Source organism: Dermacentor variabilis, chromosome 6 (genome assembly GCF_050947875.1).
Source record: "Dermacentor variabilis isolate Ectoservices chromosome 6, ASM5094787v1, whole genome shotgun sequence".
NCBI lineage: Eukaryota > Metazoa > Arthropoda > Arachnida > Ixodida > Ixodidae > Dermacentor > Dermacentor variabilis.
In genome coordinates, this window is record NC_134573.1 from 173,482,525 (window position 1) to 173,504,811 (window position 22,287).

General features: G+C 44.5%; 1 protein-coding gene and 1 long non-coding RNA gene across 2 annotated transcripts in view; one reads left to right on the plus strand and one right to left on the minus strand.

The window, feature by feature from the left end:
• Positions 1 to 146: 146 nt before the first annotated feature.
• LOC142584447 (uncharacterized) lies at positions 147 to 2,623 on the minus strand. The gene is made up of 3 exons (XR_012828790.1): positions 2,479 to 2,623; positions 387 to 428; positions 147 to 279 (listed from the first exon to the last, which is right to left on the minus strand). It is a non-coding gene; the product is annotated as an uncharacterized LOC142584447 (long non-coding RNA).
• A 12,842-nt stretch (positions 2,624 to 15,465) lies between these two features.
• LOC142585821 (uncharacterized) overlaps positions 15,466 to 22,287 on the plus strand; it is a 28,373-nt gene continuing 21,551 nt past the window's right edge. Inside the window, exons 1-2 of the mRNA XM_075696842.1 lie at positions 15,466 to 15,549; positions 16,590 to 16,763. Coding sequence (XP_075552957.1) covers positions 16,665 to 16,763 — 99 coding nt within the window. The 5' untranslated portion in view covers positions 15,466 to 15,549; positions 16,590 to 16,664. The remainder of the gene's footprint in view (positions 15,550 to 16,589; positions 16,764 to 22,287) is intronic.

A 22,287-nucleotide genomic window follows, 5' to 3' on the forward strand; every position in this document is an offset into this window, starting at 1 on the left:
CTAGATACAAGTGACCTGCGCTCGCAGGCGCAGTGAACTTCAAAACATTGCTTTCCTTTAGACAACAGTGTCACTTATTATATACGTGGAGAAGTGTACGTTGTTGAGTCATAGACCTTAGACTGACCACATCTCTCTTACCGCTTGGTTTCAAACCCTTTACGGGCTCGTTCGATTCTTCGGTAGCGCTTGGAATCGTTTTAGGCTTGAGGGCCTTTGCAGAATTGTTCTTCCTCTTCTTATTTTTCTTCTTCGTCTTCTTGATCTTCTCGTTGAGAGCTGCAAAGACGACGTCATGTCAAATTGCGAACGTGATTCCTTAGACATTCAAATAGCCACGCATGTCCGGTTCCACTGAATTTTCAACACCGTTTTCGAACACTTACACTTCTGCTTCTCGGGGACGCGCTGTTGGGCATGAGAGCCATCTGCGTGCGCAAGAAAATAATAATGATAATGTATTAGGAAGCAACTGAGTCAGCGAGCGCTAGTATGCTGAAAATGTTGTACAAGTTATGCACATTCGCGCTGTCGATTGACTAAGTAAGACGTCTACGTCGGCTGCAGGTTTGTATGTATTCCAAGCTGAAACTCGACAAAAGTTCAGACACACAACACCTTGTCAAGTCAGTTTGTGAATGAATGAATGAACGAATTCTGAGTTTTTACGAGGCAAACCAAGATTTGATTATGAGGCACACCATAGTGGGGGGTCTCCGGATTAATTTTAACCACCAGGGGATATTTAACGTGCCCCCAATGCGCGGTACACGGGAAGTCAGTTTCTCTTGCATGGCAGGGCTGCTACGAATCTGATAAAATCTCCTGGTTTCATTATAGATGTTAAGTTTTTATTAAATAGCACGATGAATAAAGTTACCATATCCTTAAGCTTGCCAAAGTGCATACTGCTTTTATTCCTTACACATGAGCACGGTCAAATGTGCAGCTTCCTTCAGCATATTCATGGGTTCGTGTTGCAGGCTGAGTTGGGAAGTCTGAAGACATTTCTTATGTCCATACAGAAAAGCGTACTCTTTTTGACGGGAAGCGTCTTTGAATTTGGTCAGCATTGGGGGTCGCTTGCTAAAACCGCACGTAACGAAAACGTGTCATACTATTATCGCTTATGTCTATGCAACAGTACTACCTACGCTCCCAACTTTGGGATCATTGTGTTGATGGAGGAAAAAAAAAGCCGTTACTCGACCATGCATTCGTGCCTTTATGTCAGTCTCTTTGATAGAGATTCTTTGTATTTTTGTGTCAAAATTAACATTCATTCATTCATTCATTCATTAATGGGTCGCGTGCACAGAGGGCGCCGTTGTCGTGCCACGCGTGACGCAATTGGAGCTAAATTTAGCCTCTCGCTCGGCGTTCAAAGAGGCACAGCGCGGCGGTACGTTTGCCGATCCGACCGGAAGTAGTCGCGTTTGAGAGAGCTCACTCCAGCATAGGTATAATTAATAAAACTCAAGCCTGGGCTCATTAGCAGCTATGGGGCTTACAATTGTGCAATTTGTTGCAGAAATTTGACGGTTTCTCGGCTATGGCGCTTCCGCTTTCATCACGTAACGTCAATAAATGGCGTGAAGAGACTCGGACAGCATGACAGAGGAACGCCAGTTTTGCGCCCACCACCTTTGACCACGGCGGGCCCACTACGAATAGGCAGCGTGCCCGATTGCAAAATTAAGGACGTAGAACCCCCCCCCCCCTTACACCTCCTCTCCCCCCTATAGGCATCAAAACTTTGTGATTTGAGAGTGTAAGCTTTCTAAGGCGTGAAGGAATGTCACTTGCGTACTTGGTTACGCAATTTCTGTAACTGAGGGCCCATAGACTCTCAGCAGCTCACACGAGACTTTTCACGTAAACCACTGCGTTGTCGATACAGCCTACTCGATAATTTAGGGGATTTTTTTTTCGTTTTGCTTTTGGGGGACTAAAATTGGAGAGTACGAAAGCATAAGTGTCACTTTTCACGACAACCGCTAGAGAAAAACGATTATACAATAGACACACGGCCCTGCAGGCCCTGGCTTCAAGTCAGAGTGGTTTTTTTCGTCCACCCCTGCAGGCACACTTGCAATAAAAAAAGAAAAGAGAAAAAAAGAGAAAAGAATTAAAACCAATGTTTCTTTCCAGGTCGTTAGCATCAACTAAAATAAATTGCTTTTGAGAAAGAAAAAGAAGAAAAACGGGGAATTCACTTGTCACTCAATATAGGAGCCTAGTACAACAGGCTCGTGGCGAAATATTGAGGTTTGCGTACGTGACGTGATCTAAAAGACAGTATTTTCGTCGGAGTGGTGTCCCTGAGAATCTCGAAACGAGAATAGTACGATATGCGCTTTACATCATGAGCATAATGTATATGGTTTCTTACGTTTCTCCCTTTAAAAAAATAAAGATATCGCCTCGAGGGATTGGCTAAAGACGTGAAGAAATGCTTCGTTACACAAAATGACTTACGTGTCCTCGTGTCTTTCTTCGTAGTCTTTGTTGCATGTTCGTTTGAAGACTTGGGCTTGTCTGTAAAAGCACTTTTGTGATTAACATGAAACCTACCGGAAGAACGCTGCACTTCAAGAGTGTTAACGAAGGGTTGCCTTTCTTTCCTGGCAAAATTATTTATATTACGTCCCTATGAAGAGACTGCTGCGTCTCTAAAGGAGGCTGGATTATTGGACATAAATTTTCGATAAATACAGTAGGAGTGGTATGCGGACAAATCGACCCACGTACACACGCAAGCATGCAAATGCAAACGCACATATTCCAAAATGCGCGCATACGAAAACTTGTCGATGGCGCACGCGTCACGCTCACAAACGAGCTCCGCATGCACACACGTACGCGCGCGCACATGAGCATGCGCACTGATGCACGGGAGATTTCAATCACGACAGCCTCAAATGACTAAGCATACATTCGGTGAAGTGCACTGCACTGCTTAGGTAGCGCTCGCAAGGACGCTTTCGATTTTTTGCTGGATGCTTAGGCTGCGGGGATACTCCCGTTTTTCGTCGATCCCGTGTCGTGAAAACGTCGGTAGTGTGTTTCACATGGGGAACAGGGAAGCGGTACGTGCGAAGAGAACAATGCGTACATCCATGCACGTCCTTTCAAAATCGCAAAAGAATCGTGTGAAAGAGACCGCTTACGAGTCCTTGACATCCTGGGCTTGAAGGTTGGAGCTTCTAAAGAAATAAAAGCCAATAAAGAGATCCTATTTTAATTTGAAAAAAGTTAATCCGCGCTCGGCAATGGAGGCTGAGCTTAGGAATCTGAAAAATGCTTCGCTGTGTTAGTGAAATGGCTTGTACTGAGGCAAAATACAGCTGCACGGAGCCTGTGCCGGGAACGTCGTACGTACGTGGCTCAAGATTAGTATAGATATGTTTCGCTACTAACAATAACACAGTCATTTCGCATTGTCTTTTTTTTTTCAACACTAGCTTGTTTACGCACATTGAGACTAAAATAGCATTAGCATACCAGTGCCGCATGATATGCTACCAGAAGTCGTCAAGGGGGATATGCACTGGAATCTGTGCGAGCAAAGTGGAAGCCTCGTTTCGCTAGGCCTCCTGAACGAAGGTGAAGCAGCGCTAACAAGCATGATGTGCTAGTGCTAAGGGGCAGAAAGTGAGTAGTAGAGATTATGAGGACAATAGAACGTTGAGGTAGTCGATAATCATTTTTGGCGGCGGAATGGCCTCAGTACGCATATGCCATGTCTACCAAGGTTTAGCGTACAGCCTACCATTTTTAGGCGTGCAGACCACGTGGTTAGCTATTTCTGAACGCATATAAACGTGGTAACGTATAGTGCAGAGTTTGAAACGAAGCATTTTAAGAATAATAAACCTTGTAGTTCAAAAGACACAATAGTATCAACAGAACGAACACTTCAAGTGTTTGAAGTTTATTATCATGGAAATATAACTAGTCCACTCTCAAGTCTTGCTAAAGTATTTTAATTATGTATTCACAAGATAAATAATCCTATTCATGAAGTAACTAACCATTACAATATCAATTTTCTACCACTGCGAAGTTCTAGGTCCAAGCGACACAGTGCTTTCACGGGAAGCTTGAAACAGTATGCAAAAAAAAATTCCGCATCCATTGAATTTTTTTGAAGTGGATGTACAGCGAACCTGCTGCAGGCGTTACACAAGCACCACCACCACAAGCGATGTACGTGACGCGCGCGAGCAAGTGTGCGCAAGTGCTCAGTGCAAACAAACAAACAAAAATCACGCGCGTACTATCTCCCTCCCCCTCCTTCCGCCTTCTTAATTTTCTGGCAGGTGAATTTTACGAATCTTCCAGCCCACAGGTTGGTACGTAGGTATGCTGGAAGGATGTAAACGAGCCAGAAGGACAGCTAGGAAACAGATGGTAACACTGGCTCTTTTGCATCAAGTAGAGAAGTTCCTAAACCGGCAGATGATGACAACCGCTTGTAGGAGTTCTCATGCCGATAAGTTTTTACCGCTCGATGTGAATTCGGACCTTTGAATCTCTAGACCCTTGCATCTTATAAGTGGTCATACTATATGTAGTCATGCATTCGCTGCCGGATATATCTTGTTCTGTTGTGAATCTCAGACAGAAGAGCCGGCTTTGTGAATAAAAATGTACGAGTCTTTAATCCAGTTATAGTCGTTCCTGTCCTTTTCTTTTTTCTTAGGTCGTCGTCTTTTCTGAGGGTGATCTTTTTCAGTGTCACCGATGTTCATACTGACTGCAAGCCATCCCTCCAACTCGGAACAGCCGAGTTCGCATACATCTTTCTGTGTAGGCATTCAGCTTTTGAAAACGTACTTAAGCGTCGTATGTCGAGACTTCCTTGCATGCCCACGGCCTCTCCGTCCTTATGTGGCCCTGGTTTGGAGAGATGATGAAAAAAACGGAAATAAGGAAAGCAAAATGAAGACGAGACAGAAATGGTAGGTGACTTGGTGAAGAAGAATACAGTCTATGCAGACCGTGTGGTATATTAAAGAGGCTTTCGTAAGAAAGTTATAGCACACATTTATGCTAATCTCGCGCTATCCGCTAGCGCATTCGGCCCCGGTGTGAAAGCCGCGCAGCACCTGTAAAAACATTTTATGTATCTTTTTTCAGGGCTGGCATTTCTAATGTACATTCCAACTCCACGTTCTACAGCATTCTAAGTCATTTAAACTTTGCTAAGGGCACCCTCCTAGAAGTTTTCATTCTTTTCTTATATATATATATATATATATATATATATATATATATATATATATATCGCGACGGCACAGCTAAGGGCTGACCTTGATTGAGCCTGAGAGAGGTGGCGACGGACCCTCGGCCCAGTCCACTATGATGATGCGACTACCCGCACGATGAAGAGGAGCACACACATGATGATGATAATGTACAGATGATGAAAAAGTGCTCAATAAATGCCCACACTAATTTCCCCTGCGCGAGGGCGGCCATCCTGGCCGCAGCCTAGAGGTACGGGGAACGGCACGTAAAGGGCTTCATACGAGAAACGTGGACCACTCCGGTAGAGCGGCAACGGCGGTCAGTTGAGGGAACAACAGGGATCACACGATATTTAATGGAAGAAGTCATTTCCAGGACCATGCATGGGCCAATATAGCGGGACTGAAACATTTAGCACAACCCAAGAGTGCGAACTGGTGTCCATAGCAGCACCTCATCGCCGGGCTGGTAGAAAACTACGCGATGAGATGTGTCATAATGATCCTTGCGATCCTGTTGTCTGGCTTCGGTCTTGAAGCAGGCACGCTGGCGACGATGGTCAAGGCGGGAAACATATTTTTCGCAGGAAGATGGAGGTGCACTGACAGGGGCAGAAAAGAAAGAAAAGTCGAGGAAGGAACTGGGTGAACGGCCATAGACAAGGTAGAATGGCGAGTAACCGGTTGTGCGTTGAACGGCGGTGTTATACGCGAAGGAAACGAATGGCAAAATTACGTCCAAGTTTCTGTAATCTGGTTGAATATAGGCGGCTATAATGTCAGAGAGCGTACGATGAAACCGCTCAGTCAGGCCGTTGGTCTGAGGATGGTAACCTGAAGTAGTCTTGTGAGTTGTGCCAGAAGCTCTGAGCACTGCGCCTACAAGTTCTTAAAGAAATGTCTTCTGCAGCGAGCAGACGAAGTGGCTGGTACTGTTCATCGCCAAGCGAATAAATGGTGTCGGTCCTATGTACGACACATTGCCCACAACATATAGCAGCAGAAGCAGAGGCAAGGAAATCCCATCCTAAAATGAGCTGGTGGGAGCGTGGCGGCAGCACAGCAAATTGTATGTGGGGGATAATGCCGTCGATCATTAGACGCACAGTACAAAACGCGGAAGGGTGTATAAAGACCCCTTCACCTGCAACCAGCAGTGGTCCATCATAAGGCGTTGTAACTTTTCTGAGACGCTTACACAAATCAGAATGTATAACAGATAAAGTGGCACCAATGTCCACCAAAGCTTCAACTTGCTCATCCTCAACGAACACAGACATCATATTACAAGGGCGGGCTGGAGGAATTGTAGTAATGTCGGTTTCCTCCGAAAACTGCATTACTTAGTTTTCCGGGTGACGGTCAGAGGTGAACGTTGCAGGCCGGAGCGGTGATGAGGAGCGGCGGAAGGGCGAAGGTGAGCGGCGTCTGGGGCTGCGGTAACCATCCGATGTCTCGGTTGTTGCGGGCAGAGATGTGAAACGGCGCGGAGGGGACGCGTAACGCCGGTCTTGAGAAGGTACCCCAGCAGAATACGCATCGCGTTCACTCGTGTCGCACCCGCGACGCTCGTCTTGTTGGCGCTTGCAGCAAAAACGGGATATGTGGCCACGATAACCACAGTAATAGCATATAGGGCGAGAAGGTCGCCAAGGCGGGTAGTAGGGGCCGCTGGATACGCTGTGGGATAGATAGCGCGGTCAGATGGGGCGATGAAGGCTCAAGTGGTATTGAGGGGACATTGGCCGGAGGAGCGACACCAACCGGCGCGTATGTGGGTAAAGACAACGTTGAACGGACGCCGGTTGGAGGCGCCAGAACAGCGGTTTTCCCTAGAAAAGCATTGCCGCCTCTTCCGTGAGAGCCTTAATAATGGAGTCATCTCGTGGCGCCCTTTCGGAATAGGGCTAAGGAGTATATCTGCACCTAAGGAGTATATATTGCACAGTGTTGTACGTTTACGTTCGCCTTCACGTCAAAACCGAGAACCTCACAGCCTACACAATGTATTCTTACGAGTTCTGCCCTACAAGCAGGTTTTAGTCAAAAAACAGGATTTAAAATGCCTGTGTAATGTAACCATGCAATAAGCGTCAATCAAAGCAGGTCAAAAGATGCGAACGATCAGTACGTATCGGACAATCGCCGCAGTTCCTTGAGAGTCATCACTTTTAAAATATTCGCCTGGCCATTTCAGAGCAAACTAGTGTTGCGATGCGGTCTTGTTGGTTCGGTATCTTGGAATACTGATGTAACGCAAACAGACGAGGACACAAGAAGGCACATGAGCACACACATTCCTAGCATCGTGATGTGTGTTCATGAGCTTTCCTGTGTCCTCGTCTGTATGCGCTGTGTCAGTATTACATCTCAGAGCACTCCGACTCTGTTGCTTCAGTAGTACAGGGCAGCTCTAAAGCTGTGTTACGAGAATAAACCAATCCACCAGTGATGATTACAGTTTTTCATCGCCATTGAAGCTGGCTTACCATCGCAGCGCAGATTAATTGCTGCCTGTAGGCAATAACTGCTGTGCTACCAGAGCGCACTGCAACGACAAGTGGAATACGTCATTTCTATATAAAACAGCACTGGCCGTAGAGGTACCGCGAAAATTATGCAAATAGTGTGGACATTGCTTACAATTAGAGACATCGACGTTGTCTTGCATTTCATGCGCGTCGTTGTAAGCCATGAGTCCGCCTGGAATGAATGAAATGGTTTCGTCAATAACGAACGCTTGTCCAAGGTTCGTATGTGGTATGCTTGTCGATAGCTCGCTCTAGTCCAAATAAAGCGTTGCAGTGTCGATCATCGCTCAGAGACTGATGTACAGTTTGCCAAAAGAGGAATCGTGACCACTGCAAAGCTGTGCAGTGGGCGACCGGTACGCGAATGGGGTGTTCAATTGTTAAAAAAAAATACTGCAACATTCAATGTGCTATTAGGTTTGGTCATAGTCACTCTTCAGACAAGAGGGACATCTCCTTAAGAACAGTGGCGTGTCAAATTGAAGTAAATGTAATTTACTAATATGTACGGGCACTCTAACATATATGGAGTTTAATTTAGGTCATGCATTTACTACAGAAAGAAAAAGGCTTACGAGCACTGTCAGAACATGGTGCATGAGCTCCTTTTCACGTCAGACGCTAGGCTCATCGCAATCAATTTCGTGTTGGACGTGCGTCCTAAACCACAGGTGCGAACTGCGTCGGGCTAGGTTTTAAGCGGGACTCGTTGGCGATAGATTACGCGCGGTCTCCGAGATCATAATGGCGTAAAAGGTGGCCGTTGTAATCTCGGAGGCCATGCTTCATGGCAAAGCGCGCTGTTTGTGCCACCTAAGGAACGTGGACACACACGCACTATAGGGGACTTCTCTGCAGTCTTGTTTGCGTCTACTAGGATGTATGTTTGCGGCCCTCAGTGGCATAAGTAACGCTTTGCGATTAAGTTCCGAAGGTTTTCATCACGAAGAGCCGGAAAAGCTTATGAAGCCTTTAGCGACAGAACTCCCCAGAACGTTCTTGTGACAACACGCACTGGCTGCAACAGTGGCTGCTTGGACCATAGTTGATGGCGGGACATAATCAAACAGTGCTAGAAGAGGCGATAAAAGGAAAGACTAAACACACGTGGCCGCTTACGTGCAACAGAACTGAAAGTTGGGCGCGAGCTGGCAATTATTCATTGTTAATCTGCAGTGCGCACAAAATAGAGAGTTCACAGTTAGAGTTCACACGCAGGTGCTGACTCACAACTAAGTTTATTATTATTTTTCGAAAACGTGATACATGCATACCCCAGCTAAATACATAATAATAATAATAATAATATTTGGGGTTTTACGTGCCAAAACCACTTTCTGATTATGAGGCACGCCGTAGTGGAGGACTCCGGAAATTTTGACCACCTGGGGTTCTTTAACGTGCACCTAAATCTAAGCACACGGGTGTTTTCGCATTTCGCCCCCATCGAAATGCGGCCGCCGTGGCCGGGATTCGATCCCGCGACCTCGTGCTCAGCAGCCCAACACCATAGCCACTGAGCAACCACGGCGGGTAGCTAAATACAATGAACACGTGTAGAATAATGAATATAAAGTTAAAAACAGCAACAGATAGCGGGGAGGTCACGTGGTGTTTAAATATACCTGTTATTTCGCGTGCTAACAGAACAAAGGTTTCACAGGAAATAGGTTCACAATGAAAGCGTTTACAGTGGTTGGCTAAGTGTGAGTAATCATCTTTACCAAGTGATCGGAGATGTTCTTTTATCCGGGTGTTAACACACCGACAAGTTTTGTCTATGCGGACTCTACCGCAAGTTAATGGCAACATGCACTACACCACACCCATTTTGCGTCTTACAAACACAGATGAGAGCAAGCGCGTTTGTTGACTTAATTGTGACCCTCGTCTTTTGTGGACGTTGCGCATTACCAACGAATTGCAGAAAGGTTTAAAATTGAACTGGTTGTTGCATTCTTTTTCTTTGTCCCTTTGTTAAGAGTTCCTCCAAACAGCTAACAATGAATGTTTACTTGCAACTCATGTCCGCCCTGCGTGTGTTTCGCAGCTTCTTAAATTACGTCTTCTGGTTCTGTTGACTCATTGGTACCACCTCTAGCACTATGAAAGAAGGACATAAGAAGCCGCGACGATCTGGCATACTTGACATTCTGGAGTGGAAACTCTGGTGAATGAAGAATCCGAATATGACGGACAGCACGAGGGAGCACAACACCACCACCGTGCTCTCCCACGTGACCAAGTGGCGGAGCGAAGACCTGCGATAGATTGACGCCACGTCGGTAACTTGCAATGCGGAACTGCCTGATGCTAGTTTCACTCACGATTCCTCTGGAATCTTGAATTGGATTGCGTTGGATTTATTTGAGTGAGTTGGACAGTGTCGTGCCTTTGCTAATAGGTCAATGTTTTTAGGCATTCGAACATATTGGTGCAAAAATGTTATAGCGCTGAAAGCAAGCATGTACACATTTAGAAAATAAAGGAAGAGGATCTTTTGGGATAATAAAAACGCAGACACCATTGCGCCATGAGCTGAATACTTCATTTTGTTGGAGTGCGTTAATCATAGTGTGACAGAACATGTCGAACCGCTCATGGAATCAATATTGGAAGCAACTTGAATTGTTCCGGTTCTACGCCAAAACATGTGAGTGTTCAGAGAAATGGTATTGACGTATACTTACTTTCACATATGTAATTGGCACAAATCTGTAGATATTTTTTGAACACGTCCGTGTGAACTATAGCGACGTCCTGAGCTTCACAAATTACGTTAACGGTTAAATATGGTTTCACATTGTGTAAAAGAGGGTTGCGGACGCTAGTATAAATTGAAAAGTCATCATGAGAATACTTACGGTCTTTCATCGAAGGCTGAAATTAAATAGAAACTACCATATATAGTACTGTTCGGCCAGCGAACTTTAGCAAATAGCTTCACCCATTCTTTAATTTTTATTTTATTTTATTTCGTGTGAACAACGTGATCGTACCTTTTGAAATGTGACCATTTGGTAAAAGGCACAGTAAGTACCATCGGAATAAAAAGAAAGTGCGTGAAATATTCGGAAAGGAAACAATGTAAGGATGAAGAGTCGTAAATTTCTACACTTTTCTCGACTTGTGAAGTCCTAATTAGGGGCGGACTTAAGAGGAAGCTTTAGCTCGGGTGCTCTTATCTAAATACATGTAAAAGGAGAATTCGTTTTTCTCGGCAACCACTTCACCAAATTTGACGAGGTCTGTTGCATTTAAAAGGAAAACCTAAAATCTAGTGACTGTTGGTTTCCGATTTCCGAGTTAGGTCGTCAATTTTTTATTAAAAATTGGCAAAAATAAAAAAATTTTAAGAACAAAACTATGAAGTTTAGAACTCTGTAACTCAACAACGAAAAATTATAATACAATTCTGTGAGATGCATTTAATAGGAGATCTAAAGCGCACAAAATTGTTGTCTTACATATGAATATAAGAAATTTAGTAATATGGAAATACAGCTTTTGCAGAACCCTTGGAACCAATGTAACAAATTCACGAAAAATGTGATGACATATCGAATTTGTCCGCTTTTCATGATCTAATGGATGCCATTTACAAAACCGCGATATCTGTTCTTGATGCAGAGCTATCAATTTGTAAACTTCGTGCTTCTATTTTTTTTTTAACGGTTGGATATTTGAAAATCTTTTTAACGAAATTAAAGCCTTAAATAGAAACTCCGCTTCCAACATTCACTAGAACTTAACCTTATCTCCCAAATGCAACAGATTTCATTAAAATCGGTCCAAGGGTTGTCTCAGAAAAGCGTTTTTGCGTTTTACATGTATTTGCATAAGCCGCGTCGGAGTAGGGCCCGAGCTAAAGCTTCCTTGTAAGAGTTTATGTAAACGGGTGTGGAAATGAAAACAAAAAATGGCGTGGTACGGGTGGACGGAGAGATTGCGTTGTCCATGGGCAAGAAAGCCCTTTGTAAACAAAACGCAAAGGTACTGTCTGTATAAACTCCTCAAAGAAATTTATTAGCCCGCTCTCTGCACTGCATTCTTTTTTTGCGACGTAACCGTGTATACTATCAACATTCAATCTCGTGGTAGCACGTTGTCACGGCGTTACTCGAAGCGATAAATTGAAATCAAACGCGTAGTGGAACAGTGCGAAGGGCCTGCTGAAGCGATCATGGTAAGTACGGAGAATTTCCTAAAATCTGTATTTAGCGAGTCAGTATAACTGTAGTGCGTAACTCAACACCCTATGAAAGGCACCGATCGACTGGGCCCCGCAGATAGCAGGTGTTGTACTGGTCACTGTTCTCGTTTACCAAAGAAAAAAAAAGGAATGAAGAAAAAGAAACGATGCGGTTATTACATGGTTCTACAATGATTCCTTCACAATCTAGCTCTCATTATGCCAGGCGTAGGTGTACTCGCATCCCTTCCCGAATAACCTGCTCACCGCTAAGAATGATCAGCGCGAGGACACCGAACATGAATGACAAGTGTTCTCGCTTCTCCGTGAGCTCTTTTTTCTGTTTAGCGGCAGACATATACTCGCTTATCAAGCACCACCTACACACCGACAACTTCGCTACTCCCGTCGCAAAGAATACCGCAGAGACTGACTCGATCCGAAAAGTGTTCGCTGCGCGACTTCCATGAGAGACGAGCTGCTCCGGCGAACTTTGCCCACGATGCGCTCCATGTTCCGGGCTCCGGTGCCTGGCCGAGGGACCCGCGATCCGAGTTCGCCACCGACGTGTGCCGGGTCCCAAATGCAGTTGGCGGCTCGCGGTGCGCGCGATGGGGCAACGCTGCGGCGTGCACCGCGGAGCCCGACAGCCGCCTCGGTTGCGCCCTAGGGGAGAGAGCGGCGCACGGAGGGGAAGCGCGACACTTGCCCTTGTGGTAGCCGGGGGCTCTCTGCGTGGACATGGCTGCGCTGGCGGGCGACCCGGCTATGGCGATGCGGATACGACGCGGGCAGCCCGGAAACTTTTACTTCCTCGCCTCCCGCGCGGTCACCGTTGGCGAAGAGGAGGAAGCACGAAGCCGATGCCGGAAGTAGGCGAAGAGGAAGAACTGTACGGCGCACGAAGTTTACCACGGGCTTAAAACGAGCATTGGTTTGGTATTCTTGGGTGCCTTACAGGGCTGAGTAAACACGCGCTGCAAATCAGCTAATTCTTTTAGGTTCTACGCTATTTAAGTTTGCTAAATTTCGACTTCAATACGTTAATTTTCTTTTTGCCAAAATTAGTTGTATTTATTTGTTCTGATATACTCCCTTTTTATAAATATGTGTACGACAAATTCTGGATCTTTTGTTTGTAAACCACCTAATTTCAGTGTATTAAGTGTTTTTTAAATGTAGTTTTATATACTATTATTTTGGGAGTTACCCTCTGCTCGACCAATCTCCCAAAGTGGGTACGTGCAATAGATGCATGTGCCTATACATCTACGTCGTCAACAAACATAGAGAAACTGGTATGTTCGAGAGGGTACGCGTGGTGGCGTTGATTATGTGAAAGCGTCTTAATACGCGACGTCGCCTTGGTATTTCACCATCATCTGCAAACTTTGCTCTTAATTCTGACGTCACTGATCACTGCAGGTGCTGTTTCTTGAAGGAAAGAAAAGGAAGTGAACGGTGAAGATGAAAAGACTTCCATGCAGTTCCACTGCCAGTGTCCAGTTTTCCGCAAGTCACATCGTCCCACGGCCAAGCACGTGTTCTGAGAGTGTCGAATCATAAAGAGACACGCAGGAAACAGGACGACCATCCCGCACTACAGTGCCTCCCCCCGATTGGAGGACGGGCTCCACAAGCGTTTACGTGTGACGTGCTCCTGGCCTTCGCCGTCGATTCCGGTCCGCTATTCTGTAACTGTGAGACTCCCACACGCACACCGGGCCGACCGTCCTCAGAGTTCTATCCGCTCCATGCCTGAATTACCTTCGACGCCAGCAAAGGTGTCGCCACTATTTTCAATGAAGACGTCGCGTCCAGAGAGTCGTTCCGTGTGTTTTCTTTGACCCCTGGGTGCGGCGAGGGAGTAATCTTAGTGTGCTTGGTAAGACCCACTAGAAACTAGGGGAGTAAAATCAGCTGCTGACCTGGAGTGGTGCACACCTGTTAAGTAAGTCAGGAGAAAGAAAAATGGGGGCGACGATGATATAGATCGTTAAACTTCCTCAGAAAGACTGAAAAGGAAGTCCCGAGAGGTCAGCCGAAGAGATATGATTGGGGTCCGCTGCTCCTTGTTATGGTGAGGAGGAAAAGGAATATAGGAGGAGGGTGAGAGATGACGAGGCATCACGATGAATCGAACACACAATGCATATTTTACTCAGTTTGGAGAGTAGTTGCATGCCAATGGATGGCGCGTGCGCTATGGAAGCGTTGCATGCATGATCTTCGCATACACCTCCCGAGCGTGCGCCTGCAGTGAGCCTGCAGCAGTGACAATTCTGACCAATTTGGGTTTATTTAAATGTCCGGCTAAATATAAGCATTGAAGTAACTGAACGTAGCCGGCGGGTAGTGGCAGATCAAAGAACGCTTTATTGCTTGGTGTTGCTAGTTTTATAACGAAACAGAAAAGGGTCACATGACTGGACATGATAGCAAGAGTGCGACACGTGTAATCTGTCTTGCTCCTGCTATACATCAGCACGCGGGCTTGATAACGTTACATCACGCGTGCTTGATAACACTACAAGCATATTAATGCCTTGGCACTCTGTTCTCGTAGAAGTGACACAGCAGCAGCTGGGAATGGAACCTGTGGACTCCTACTTGTTGTCATTACTTTCTTTTAAATATTTGGTTCGCACACGTAAAAACAATCACAGAGAAGAGGAAGAGAGCTGACTGAGCACCTGTCACCCGGAGGGGCACACTGCCTGCTGGCTTTAAAGGAGTTGTTAGTAAAACACCATATATACTCGTCTGTCACGGCGAATAAACAGAAAAAGATATCCCACGAGGACGAGTAAAAGTGTGCTCGAGGACACTGCGGTGGCAGTCGAGGCACTTCTCTTTGCATTATCGTACGAACTTTCTCTCCTTTTTCCCCCGCTTATTTGTAGATCTCCATGGAGTATTTTTTTTTCACCTTTTCATCCAATTTACCGTCCCTGTTTCTCTCAGTTCCTTTTTAATGACTCCAGGTTGTCCCCTATTTGCGCTTTCAATCACCCCGTTCAATGGACAGGCGACATGTGTTGCAAACACGCCACACGATGTGATAGTATACAAGCAGGTGGGCCCGCTGCTTTCATCGACGTTTACCTGTTAGTGGGCGCGTGTGCCGTGATTGCCGTGCGCCGACCAACGGTGACATTTAGTACACAACCCTCAAACATCTTCCTTAATAATTCCAGGTATTGAATTGGAAGGCCTGCTTAAAGGTGCATTCCTCCTGACTGAGTGATTGTTAATTAACTTTCCATTTTTTCCTACGAGTTGTGACCTAAAGCCTCTCACTTTTTCGTATCGTTATAAAACCAGACATGGAGTTCATAATGATTTATCTGCGCTTCTTCGGCGGAAAGCGAGCCTATTTGACCGGATGACAGGCCGACATATTGCTCGTTTCTTTCCTCGGCAGCTGTGAAAGGAGACCAACATTTATCTTTCCTTGGTTGCTTCCAGGAGGTTCGAATGAAAAGAAAGAGCGGTTCCTTGGAGCAGACTGGTTAAGATTTGTTCAATATCGGTTATAGCGGGACTGCTATTTCAAGAATTGCAGAGGGAAACTGTGAGTGTTGCCAAAGAAATCTTGCCGTGGAAGTTCGACATAAAAAAACGGGAAGCGCTATCTACTAAGGTTTTTTTGTTTTGCCATTCTTTCCTTTTTTGTTATCACGTTTCAGAAAAGTAGCGATCACGGACAAACAAAAATCGGTGGAGTGCTGGCTTTTTAAAAAGGGCCACAGGAGAATAGTAGAATAGTGTGGTTAAGAAAATTGAAAAGGTAGTGATGACAGAACAACATTTCCAGCCAGTGCATTCAAATCATGAATACGTCTCGGGGGAACTCAGAATTTGAGCAAGCGGGTCCCTACGAAAGCCGCCTGGGCGTTACGGCTGTACTTAGGACGAGAGGGCTTGGGTGTTTTAGGATACAGCCATGCGTCTTACTCGAAATATTGTCTCGTGAGTTCAGAGGTAGTTTTATTTCATGTCCCCTGCCACAACACTTACACCAATTCTGGACCCGTCGTGGTTGCTCAGTGGCTATGGTGTTGGGCTGCTGAGCACGAGGTCGCGGGATCCAATCCCTGTCACGGCGGCCGCATTTAGATGGGGGCGAAATGCGAAAACACCCGTGTACTTAGATTTACGTGCACGTTAAAGAGCCCCAGGTGGTCGAAATTTCTGGAGTCCTCCACTACGGCGTGCCTCATAATCAGAAAGTGGTTTTGGCACGTAAAACCCGATCATTAATTACACCAATTCTGGCTTTCCTCTTATAATAGTTGGCAACCGTAACAATATTACGCAAATATTCCTAAAACATTCTAATGAATTATTATAATAAATACCATCTAACTCATCGCAGAGGTCCTACTCCTCGCGATCCCGCATAAGCGGGCTATCTCTGGAACCTGAAGGTGCATCCGATGCTTGCCGCGTCCAGAGCGTCACACATTCCTATATTAAGGAGACTCTCGGAGAAATATGACTGTCGTTCTATGCGCAGCAGAAGCGAGCACCTTGAGTTGAAGATATACGCTAAAAGATTTCGCGGGATTTTCGCGCATGGTCACAAACACTGAGTCTCATCTCCACCACCAGGTGCCAGCGGCTTGTCCCTGCGTGTGGACAGTTAACAGCATCTTCGTTGACGGCTGCGCATCGCCATCCTGAAGTATGAGTGACACCCTCGGGAATCCCGCGGATCACAACGAGGAGCGCAAGAAAGAGTTTCAAAAGGCCAAGGACAAGCCCGGCATTCATATCTACAATCCCGTAAGTAGAATTGAAGATATGCAACCAGTGCTGCACCAGCACTCAACCTCTCGGGTTGCAACTTAGGGCATGTCAAAAAAGAAAGAAAGAAAGAAAGAAAGAAAGAAAGAAAGAAAGAAAGAAAGAAAGAAAGAAAGAAAGAAAGAAAGAAAGAAAGAAAGAAAGAACATTAAATTAAATTATGGGGTTTTACATGCCAAAACATTTTGTGATTATGAGGCACACCGTAGTGGAGGACTCCGGAAATTTTGACCACCTGAGGTTCTTGAACGTGCTAGTAAATCTAAGTACACGGGTGTTTTCGCATTTTGCCTCCATCGAAATGCGGCCGCCGTGGCAGACATTCAATGCCGGAACCTCGTGCTCAGCAGCACAACACCAAAGCCACTGAGCAACCACGGCGGATAGATTGATAGAAAGAAAGAAAGAAAGAAAGAAAGAAAGAAGGAAAGAAAGAAAGAAAGAATTTGGAGAAGCTAAATTGAATAAATGACATAAAATAATAAACTTCAAAAGCTAACAATGAATTGGAGAACAAACAGGTGCAGATGATAGTGTACTTAGAATTAGGAGGAAAGAGTAGGACAAGTCTTGTGATGCTCAGGGGAGTGAACTGGTGGAATAATTAGAGCATTACAGTGGATTGTCCAGGGAAAAGAAAATCAGCCTTGGACGTAGAGCATAAGGTGGTGTGATGAACTTTGAATATGAAGGCAATTTGATTTATCTTCGGTGAGGTCCCCCTGTTTTGTCAGCAGGGTATCACCTGTGTTGAACAGCCGCAGCTCTGTGAACGTTACTGATGCAAAATACACGTTATTTTTTACCTAATGTTCAATGTGCACATAGAGTTAAAGAAAGAAGGGACAAGCAGGAAGTGAAAAAGCGCTCTTCCACTTTCGGCATGTCCCTTACTTCTGTTATCCTACGTGTGCTGTGTACACCATCAAAGTTAACCGTCACTATAACTGACTTAAGCTTTCACGATTTCACGTCATATTTCTAGTCCACTGCTTATATCACCGAATAGAAGGGTCGATCTCGGAGCCTCATGTTGCCTCATGTTCTCGCGCTGTATCCTGGTGCATTAAATTATACAGGCACGCACGCTATGACCTATTGCTTAAACATATATGCTAGCTTTCGCGTGCTATCAGCTTATTTTCCACTGATGTATAGTTCTGGAAAAGCTCGGCTATGCAGGCAGCCAGGCGTGTTGTGGTGAATAGCACTAATGTAGTTGCTGCAGATTCTCCCAAAACATACACAGGAACTCTAAGTGGCTTTGCTTACTCCGTGCGCACATTAGCAGTGCCTCGATTCTGCTTCTGCCATCGCTGTCTGTAGGAGCAAGCGCAAGGTATGGACCGCGCGCTCGCGTAAGTTTCCATGAAGAGAGAGAGAAAGCGTGCAAAGAAAGGCAGGGAGGTTAACCACAGGCAGTTCCTGTTGGGCAGGAAAAAAAGGAGAGCGGAAATGGGAGAGAGAAAGAGAGACGATCACAAAGAAACCGCATCCTCTATAAAGCGGTAGGGGTCTTAAAATCTATCGTCAAGCCCCGTAGGCCACAGGAATCTTAGTAGCGCGAATAAGACTCTGCGCGGATGTTCTTTGGGAGAACTGGCCTAGAGCTTTCCTTTCTGATAGTAGTCAATTGCCCAATTGGTCCATCACTCTGCACATCACTTAGTGTACCGCACTGCACATGCGCCCTAACTGTGCAAGCCCTAATCAATGCAAGCTAAGAAACGCCGTCGCTGCTTGAAAGTAATTGGGAAAAATTAATCAGCGACGAAGCCTAGCTACACGAATAGTTCCAGTTGGAAATGCGTTATCCTTGTGAAGGCCTGTATCACAAAGCATAAATGCGCCATAGGAGGCCTTTTTAATTCTCGTGATAGAGAGAAAGAGTCCAAGATGAAGTCATGACCCCAACGTCAAAATAAAGCATTTTGCATTATCGACCTTTCCGGATCTCTAGTACGGGTGATCTTACCATTTTCACCTATAGTTTACTAGTGTTTGCGATTGCATATCTTAAACCTGCGCAAGAATGATTTCTTGTCAGGGCCTTAAAAAATATTTCAGTGATGAAACTCCCAAGTTATCGCTAATACATTTTAATATTCGTAGTCTACGAAAAAAACTATGACAGCCTCATAGCATTTCTTTCCCTAATTAATCACAACTTCTCTTTTATCTGTCTATCTGAGACATGGTTGTCACTGGACGATAGAAATTTATATGCGCTACCAGAGCACAATGCAGAGTACTGCTATCGTGCTCCGCCACGTGGCGGCGGATCTGCCATATTTATTAAATCGTCATTGCCATACAAACGCCGCAGTGATCTTGCCTTTTCTAATTTGCTCTGCGAACCTATATGGTTAGAGTTTGATCAGAGTGTTTTTTCAATTGATGGCCGGAACACTGTGTTAGCGTGCATTTATCGGTCACCATCATCGTCATACTCTGAGTTTTGTCTGCAGTTTGAAAAGTTGTTGCACACTGTTGCGAACGAAAACAAAAATGTCATTATCTGCGGTGACATCAACATAAACATTATCGACCCTAATGTTCCATCATGTTCTGATTATCTTGCGTGTTTTCTTAGCTATGGCCTTGCTTCTCTAATTACTTCTCCAACTAGATGTGACATGACAGGATCTAATAGGTTAATTGATCACATATTAACCAACTTTACTACAGATCATACGTCAGGAGTCATCGAGCACAGCATAACCGACCACTACCCTATATTTTTGACTTTAGGTACAGAAAATTCTAAATCATCTGAAAAGAAAGAGAAAGTACATTTTGACTCTCAAAAATTTATCTCTATGAGAATATGATACAGTCAAATGACTGCACCGCAGTACTCTGTCAATCTTCCGCTGAAGAGGCTTATCAGTTGTTCTTGGCTGAAGTTACCCGCTGCATTCATGAATGCACTACTACATCAATCACAACTCGTTTCTTCAGTTCCCCTCGAAAACCTTGGGACATGAAAGCGCTACTCCGATGTATATTGAAGAAAAATCGGCTCCACAAAAGGGTAATTTGTGAGCCATTTAACTGCGAACTTAAATCTCGTCTAGAAAAATATTCTAACACGCTTGCAGCGGCACTTAAATGTGCTAAACGAGATTACTTTCAGAACAAGATTTTGAATAATGGCAATAATACCAGGCGCAACTGGCAGGTCATCAACGAATTCTTAAATATTAAATGCCGCGAGCATTTAACAAAAATAAAAACTGAGACACAAACATACTGCCACCCAGCTGATATCGCGAATGGCTTTAGTGAGTATTTTAGTAGTACTTGCGATTCTCAAACAGATCCCCCATTACCGACATTGCCTCGTCATCTTCATTCTTTCTACTTACGACCTACGAATGCAAACGAAGTTCTTCATGTTATATCTTCGCTTAGGTCTACTGGACCTGGCCTAGACTCTGCTCACCCATCTCGTATCAAGTTAGTTTCTAATGAACTGCCTCCTATCATAGCAGATATTGTCAACAAAATGTTTAAAGCAGGCACATTTCCAGTTCTCTGAAAGTTGGTAAAATAACACCTGTTTACAAAAAAAGGCAATCTTGAAATTCTGAATAACTACAGGCCTATTTGTATTCTTTCATTTTTCAGTAAAATCACTGAACGACTAGATCATACATGTTTATCATCCTACGTAGCAAAATTTAATCTACTATGACCTAAACAGTATGACTTTCGGCAGGATTGCTCAACTGAGCTTGCGCTTCTAACCTTCACCGATAAAGTCAAGAAGGCTATCGACCAAGGCTTGCTGGTTGGAAGTGTATTTATAGATTTAGCAAAAGCCTTTGACACCATTAATCACAAAATTCTAATACATAAACTTGAATCTTACGGCATAACTGGTCCACCACTTCAACTTATTTCTATCTACCTAAATAATCGTACTCATGTTGTTCAGATTGACGGCAAACTCTCATCTGCTAAGAGCATATATCAAGGCGTTCCTCAGGGCTCGATCCTTGGCCCGCTGCTGTTTCTGCTATTTATTAACGACCTGCCTAATGGTCTGACCACTACGGACTGTATATTATATGCAGATGACACGACTATTTTTACTTGTGCTAACAATGTCGACGAGCTGCAGCGAAATGTTAACGTTGATCTGCATAACATAACTTCCTGGTGTCAAAAGAACATGTTGCGCATCAATCCGCAAAAAGTGGTCTTTATGGTTTTTCATTCCTTCCCCACACTAATTTCGAACTCTGTATCGGTGTGTCTTGAAAACAACTTAATACCAATATCTGATAGCTCTAAGTTTCTTGGCGTAGTTTTAGACAGGCATCTGAAATTCAATCTTCATGCGCAGTCGCTTGTGCGTAAGATATCGTTTGGAATACGCGCCATAGTCAAAACCCGCTCATATATTCAGTCACACATTACCCATTCCCTTTATCATGCACACATTCACAGCCATTTATCTTACTGCATATCAGCCTGGGGAAACACATACCTCGCTCACCTCAGCCAACTTCAACGCCTGCAGAATCAGGCGATTCGCCTCATGACTTTCAGCCATTTCCTATCGAATGCAACGCCACTTTATTGCAGTTTAAACATTAATCCTCTTCATCAGCTCTTTCAATTAAAGTTAACAATCGTGATCTATAAGTCATTTCGTAATATTGCACACATAGATGGCTTTGTTATTGAAACTTTTGTAAATACTAACACTACTAGGTTCTCTGAACTCGAGAATCGTCTTTTGCCTAAAGTGCGCACAAACTATGGCAAGTTCCCTACCACATTTGCGGGAATAAAAATATGGAATTCTATTCCACATACCATTAAATAATCCCCGACAGAGCATATATTCAAGAATAAAGTTAAGAAATACTTTATGCAGCAACTCTCTTCATCCTAACCACTGCTTTTGCGATTGTAATCATAGTTGACTTAGCTATTACACTACATGTTAAATTACTCCTATTTTTATTGTATTGCACATTTACATTGCTTGTTCACTACTGAAGCCTTCTTCGCATTTTTTTGTTTTACTAAACAGTTTTATATTCTTGTTTTTTCGCACTGTTTCTCATTTTTTCAAATTGTCTGTGAAGCCACCGTAACCAATGCTTGATTTGTATCGTTTTTTTTTATTTTGTTCATGTATGGGAGTCCCCCTGACCGTTTGTAACTTTGGAACTCCCTGTGTAGTGCTAATTTTGCATACAATTTTTGTAAAACTGACATCGCTGATGATGAATAAACTTGAACTTGAACTTGAACTTGCAAAAAGATATAGTAAAATAGGGGGGTCCTAAAATGTATAAAATGTCGTGAAATCCCATGCAGGCGCGCTCAGAATTAGAAGTAAGAACGACTGGTATCAGACGCGCGATAAATACGGCGGTGTACGCGGACTCGCTCAAGAATAATGTGATAAGCATCATCCCTACAAGATATGAGATCGTGCATGCTTCTAGTTGTGGGGAGGGCCACACAATTCAGTCAGGGACTG